Below are 6,429 nucleotides of genomic sequence, written 5' to 3' on the forward strand. Positions count from 1 at the left end.
AGGCAAGGCGGGCATGCCAGGCACGAGGAGCTTGCTTCAAACCATATAGTGCTTTGGAGAGACGACAGATATAGTCAGGACGATCAGGATCAGAGAAACCAGGCGGCTGTTTCATATAAACCTCTTCCTCCAAAAAACCATGTAGAAAAGCATTCTGCACATCAAGTTGACGAAGTGACCAACCACGAGAAACAGCAATGGAGAGAAGAAGCCGAATAGTGGTAGGCTTGACGACAGGACTGAAGGTGTCCTCATAGTCAAGACCATGGCGCTGCCGAAAACCGCGAGCAACAAGTCGCGCTTTGTAACGCTCAATAGATCCATCCGAATGCTTCTTCACTTTGAATACCCATTTTGAGTCAATAATATTTACCCGTGGTGGTGGAGGAACGAGAGTCCATGTCTTGTTACGAAGGAGAGCATGAAACTCCTGCTCCATAGCCTCTCGCCAATGTGGAATGCGCATGGCAGCCTGATATGAGCGAGGCTCAGAAGATGGATCCGCAACAACAGCAGACAAACAAGCAGCCAACCAAGCAACTGTACCATCCTTACGTTCCTTAGGTTTGAAAATGCCACTGCGACTGCGTGTATGTGGTCGGGACACAGGAACCACCGAGGTCGACGGAGCAGCCTGCAACGGGCTGGAGGACGGTGACGTTGACAAGTCAGCCGGTGACGAGGAGCCAAACACAGTAGCCTCGGGCTCGGTCGGCGAAGAAGGTCGACCCACCGGCGAAACCGGCAGACCAGACGAAGCAGCTGGCGACGCCGGCGTCACAGACCGGGCCGATGGCGAACCCGGCATAGTGGGCCGTGGAGCGGCCGGTGTCGCGGGCCGATCCGCGGATGAAGGCGACATGAGGACGGCTTCGCGGACCCGAGCTGCATGCGAAGACGGCGTGACAGGCCGAGCCGCTGAAGACTCGGCGGCCGCTGGCGAAGAGGGCCGAGCCGCTGGAGACTCGGCGGTCGCTGGCGTAGCGGACCGAGCAGTGGAGATGCTCGGCGCGACGGGCTCTTCGGGTGACCATGCATGGGCACGCGAATCAATGCCATGCAACATAGGGCGATCGACGTGCCCATCAGAAGGTGGTGATGATGATGGTGAATCCTCCAACAGCTCCAAACGAGCCCCACGTCCGGTTCCTGCACCATGGTTAGGTAACAGCAAAGGAGAGTATGCAACATCATCAAATTGGTCAGAAGCAATAGAGGATGAATGCAGAGATGGTGGTTCGACAGTGGACACAGGAAGTTTGGCAAAGGGAAAAACATGCTCATCAAACACGACATATAGACACGATTAGTGGGAACATGAAGACATTTGTAACCTTTATGAAGAGAGCTATAGCCAAGAAAAACACACTTCTTAGAACGAAACTCAAGCTTGCGCTTATTATATGGACGAAGATGCGGCCAGCAAGCACACCCAAATACCTTGAAAAAGGTATAATCAGGTTGTTCATTAAGGAGAACCTCAATGGGAGTCTTCATGTTTAAAACACGAGTGGGAGTATGGTTGATGAGAAAGCATGCAGTGGTGAAAGCATCACTCCAAAACCGAAATGGAACAGATGCATGGGCCAAAAGAGTAAGACCAGTTTCAACAATATGACGATGCTTACGTTCGACTGAACCATTCTGCTGATGTGTATGTGGACATGCTAAACGATGAGCTATCCCAAGCGACTGAAAGAAGGAGTTGAGGTTGCGATACTCGCCCCCCCAGTCCGACTGGACATGAACAATTTTGTGCTTGAGAAGACGTTCAACATGTTTTTGAAACTGAACAAAAATATCAAACACATCAGATTTGCGTTTAATAAGGTAAAGCCAGGTAAAGCGACTATAAGCATCAACGAAACTGATATAGTAATTATGACCACTGACAGAAGTCTGAGCAGGACCCCATACATTTGAAAACACAAGTTCTAAAGGATGTTTCACCTCACGACTAGACTCCGAAAAAGGAAGTTGATGACTCTTCCCCTGCTGACAAGCATCACACACTGCTACATCTTTATTACTAGACAAACTAGGAAGCTCATGATGACGCAAAATATGACGGACAATAGGTGTGGCCGGGTGACCAAGACGAGCATGCCACTGTGACGGAGAGACCCGAACTCCACTGAAAACACGGGCGACGCCAGGATGCTCCAGACAGTAGAGGCCCTGGCACAACCGCCCACTAAGAAGAATGTCCCTCGTGCCCCGATCCTTAATAAAAAGATCAAAAGGGTGAAATTCACAAAGCACATTATTATCACGTGTGAGTTTAGGAACTGAAAGAAGATTACGGGTCACAGATGGAACTCGAAGAACATTGCGAAGCTGAAGACTCCTATTGGCATGTCTAGTGACAAGAGATGCTTGACCAATATGAGAGATGTGCATACCTGCTCCATTGGCGGTGTGGATCTTGTCGGAGCCATGATAGGGTTCACGAGTGTGAAGCTTCCCCATCTCACTGGTCAGATGCTCTGTCGCCCCAGAGTCCATGTACCAGTGTGGATCGATGGAGTAGGACTGAGTGTGTCCCTGTTGCTTCTGCGGCGCGGGACGATCAGCCATGGCGACCTGACGGGCATTGTTGCGTGTATCTTTGCCGTCATTGCCAAGACCAAGGAAGCTTCGCTGGAAGCGCTTATGACACTTAGAGGCCCAGTGCCCATCGCGGCCACAAAGCTGGCACACACGTGGACCACCAGCCCCCGGTAAGGTCGCAGTAGGTGGGGGGGCCGAGGCGGGCGACGGTGTCAGCCCCAAGGGAGACCGAGGTGATGAAGAAGAGCGGCCACCCTTGGTGGCGGCGTTGGCCGAGAGGGAGCCAGTGCCCCTGGTGCGGCGAGTCTCGACCCGTTGCTCAGTGAGAAGGAGCCGAGAGAAAACCTCGTGTGCCAGCATGGGTGTCGAGTTGCCCCGCTCGTTGATGATCTCGACTAAGGCATCATACTCCTCATCAAGACCATTGACAATAAACGAGTTGAACTCGGAGTCGGTTAGGGGCTGTCCAATGGAGGCCAATGTGTCGGCGAGGCCCTTGACCTTGTTGTAGAACTCAGTGGCAGTGGAGTCAAGCTTCTGACACTCGCCAAGCTGACGACGGAGTGCAGAGACACGAGCCTGGGACTGCGCTGCAAAGGTGCGCTCAAGGATGGTCCAGACCTCATGAGACGTCTTCGCGAAGACAACAAGGCCGGCAACTGCCGGCGAGAGCGACCCCTGGATGGAGGAGAGGTTCGCCTGGTCCTGCCCCGTCCAGACGCGATGGGCCGGATTGTAGACCGGACCGTGCACGCTGTCTACCAGCGCGGGTGGGTAGGGAAGCGATCCGTCGATGTAGCCTAGCAGGTAGTGACTCCCCAAGAGCGGGAGAACCTGCGCACTCCAGAAGATGTAGTTGTCGGCGGAGAGCTTGATGGTGATGAGATGACCGAAGTGAAACAGCGGCGGCGAAGACGATCCCATCGAGGAGGCTGCCTGGGGTGCAAACACCATGGAGGCAGCCGGAGGCACCGAAACCGATGCGGGAGGAGGCGGGACCGCAGCCAGGGCGGGCGCCGCAAAGCTCACGGCCGGTGCGGACGCCGCAAGGCCCGCGACCGGGGCGGACGCCGCCAACCCCGCAAGCGGGGCGGTGTGATCCGCTTGCGGCAGGAGCGGCGGGACGACGCCTGCGGAGTCCGCAGCGGACGGCGGCGCCGCGATGTGGACCACGAGATCACGCCCGAGCGAGGGCGCCGACGGCGTGGAGAAGACGGAGCCGATGCTCCTTGTCCCGATCGGAGCGGGAACGGAGACGACATCGAGCGGGAGGTTGAGCATAGCCGCAAGAGAGGCCGGGAGGAAGCCCGCAGCAGTGGAACCAGTGGTGGCGGCGCTCGACATGGCGGCGGCGCGATCGGTGGCGCGGCGGCGGCGGTGAAGGCGGCGGCGGCTGCGGCGGTGGTGCGGGTATTAGGGTTTAGAAGCGGAAGCGATCGTAACCTAGCGTGATACCATGTAAGACAATAAGTTTTGGGAACCAGCACAACCCTCTAGGGGTGGCTTATCTCAATATATATAATGGTTTTGTGTTACAATACGTACAATATACGTACATAGGTACAGAAGCTATACATAGTCTAACACATGTGGTGGTAAGCTACCTCTGTGGGGTGGGCGACATCCCAGAAAAGGCGAGCCAAAGGGTTCTCGCGTAGGTTTCCACCGTCTTCACCACAAAGAAGCGTGTTGGGCCCTCCACAACACGAGGTAAGAAGAGCATCCTCTTCAAGACCTGCAAAGCCGCAAGCATCAATACAATCCTCACCGGCACACACCATGCGAACAGGCTACGTACAGAATATGTGGTGCTGAGCTGACTGACCAAACTTGGCAGGCGAATCCATCATGTCCATGACGGGGCCGAATTGGTCGGCATAGACGATGGTGGTGTCGGGATGCCTGACCCGGAGCGTGTCCAGGGCCTCCTGCAGCAGTAAGTTGTGGTGCATTGCTAGCTTGTTGTACTCTTTGAGGCAATAGTCGTCGGTGAGGATCTTGGGACGCATCCCAACGGGATCACCCCAGGCACGACTAAACTCGTCGCCCCATGCTTGATGAGCCTCTGTTTGAACTTTCAAGTGCTAACCAACGCGCACAGCTAGATAAAGATAATAACCTACAATATTGAGGAGGCAATTGAGGTCCGTACCTCGACGGCCATGGAGATGGCACCGACGACATCTGGAACTAGCGGCATCAGCGTCATCCCTGCCATGCCGTTCAGCACGAAGATGTCGTAATCATTAGTCCCGAATTCCCCCACGACAAAGAGTGATCTACTGAAGAACGTTTCGCACTCTACGTACGTAGATTGGAAATTAAATAAATTTGTTGCCTTGTCACTTTGTAGTGTATGCAGTTTACTGGCTGAAATGCACGCTGAATATATGCCTTTGCGTAGGCAGATACTTAATAAGTTATCCCACTAGTAGAAAACAGGGCTTTCGTTCGGCTCTGGCCAGCCCATTAGTCCCGGTTCAGTCAAGAACCGAGACCCATGGGGGCATTCGTCCCGGTTCATGAGCCCAGGGGGCCGGCCGGGGCCTCGTGGGCATTGGTCCCGGTTCGTATGGACCCATTTGTCCCGGTTCCTGGCACGAACCGGGACCAATGGTCCTCGCTCCTGGCCCACAACCTTTGGTCCTGGTTCGTGGCTTGAACCGGGACAAATAAGTTGCCTATATATACCTCATCGCCACAGCAGAGCACTCCACAGTGCTCTGTTTTTTCTGGCCGGCGAGGGGAGGGCGTTTGGGTGCTCTAGCTCACCTCCTATGCACATGAGGTGTTCGATGAAATGTCCGAGCCACGCTAATTAATCGTTCTCCTCTTGAAACTCGACCTCCAAGCTCCCTTTTCTCCGAGATTTATATAGGTTTAGCGGTCCATCACGTCCTGTCCCCGTCTTCACCGTCGTTGATCGCCCGCGCCGATCTCGTCGCCGGCACCACCGTGGTGAGCCTCTTGTTCTTATCTTCTTTCTGAAAGAAAAAAATTTCTTACTTCAGATAGATACTTGTCTAATTTTCTTACTTTTATTATTTCTTGTTATTATATAGTGCGATGGTTTTGGTATCCGCCCCGCCGGTCCTCATCCTGTCTATGATTCGGATGTGGTATATATTATCTTTTGATAACTATTTGGTTCATTTATTGTTTATGACAATTATGCCGACCAACGCGACATAGATTTTATTTATTTAGGAGGTGGTTGAACCGGAAACTCCAACCGACCCTATTGTCGAGAGGTTAAATTTAGTTGAAGAAGAAAACAATTACTTGAAGGAAAAAATAAGAAAAATTGAGGAGAAGATGATATTGGAGTTGCATGTTGCAAATGTCGTCGATGATCACAAGATCAAGATGGATGCAATGCGGTTGAGGATTAGAAAGATTAGAAAATATGCCATTCATACCGAGGCTTGGTATCATTATGCAGTTGGATCAGTTGTTACCTTGGTTGCGATTATGATTGCATTTGTTTTTGCATATAAATTTTTTACATAATTTCAATGTATGGTTTAATTAGATGCTCCGGAGAGCTATATGTTGCACATGCTATGTGGGTGAAATTCCTTTGTAACAGACGAGTTTCCGTATGAAACCCTGGTACTTCAAAAGAGATTGTCTGTTTTGTACATGAAGTGCATCCAGGTTTTGCCGTAAGCCTCTGTACTTTCTTGCACATGCTATGTGGGTGAAATGATGATACCATGCCAACTTGGAACCTTTTCAGAGTTCATTTCAAATGCTTTTCAATTTCATGGTCTTATAGCTCAAAATAATCAGTAAATGCATGAAAAATAACAAATGAAGTCAGAAAGGGTTGTAAATTGATGATGTGGCTTTGAATGGTGCATTTTGAACACAGAAAAA

General features: G+C 51.9%; 1 protein-coding gene across 1 annotated transcript; it reads right to left on the bottom strand.

The window, feature by feature from the left end:
- Positions 1 to 4,124: 4,124 nt before the first annotated feature.
- On the bottom strand, positions 4,125 to 4,742 carry LOC119305848 (GDSL esterase/lipase At5g45910-like). Its single transcript, XM_037582255.1, has 3 exons — positions 4,703 to 4,742; positions 4,376 to 4,615; positions 4,125 to 4,285 (listed from the first exon to the last, which is right to left on the bottom strand). Exons 2-3 carry the CDS (start codon positions 4,557 to 4,559, stop codon positions 4,131 to 4,133), a joined length of 339 nt encoding a protein of 112 aa, XP_037438152.1. The 5' UTR covers positions 4,560 to 4,615; positions 4,703 to 4,742; the 3' UTR covers positions 4,125 to 4,130.
- Positions 4,743 to 6,429: the final 1,687 nt, after the last annotated feature.

The sequence above is a fragment of the Triticum dicoccoides genome, chromosome 5B, assembly GCF_002162155.2.
Source record: "Triticum dicoccoides isolate Atlit2015 ecotype Zavitan chromosome 5B, WEW_v2.0, whole genome shotgun sequence".
In the NCBI taxonomy this organism is placed as follows: domain Eukaryota; kingdom Viridiplantae; phylum Streptophyta; class Magnoliopsida; order Poales; family Poaceae; genus Triticum; species Triticum dicoccoides.

What these genes read in the sequence shown, in the direction of transcription:
- LOC119305848 (XM_037582255.1), bottom strand. Translation starts at nt 4,559, where the DNA reads ATGCGTCCCAAGATCCTCACCGACGACTATTGCCTCAAAGAGTACAAC. An exon ending in GGATTCGCCTGCCAAGTTTG is followed by an intron (nt 4,286 to 4,375) that starts GTCAGTCAGCTC and finishes GCGGCTTTGCAG; the next exon opens with GTCTTGAAGAGGATGCTCTT.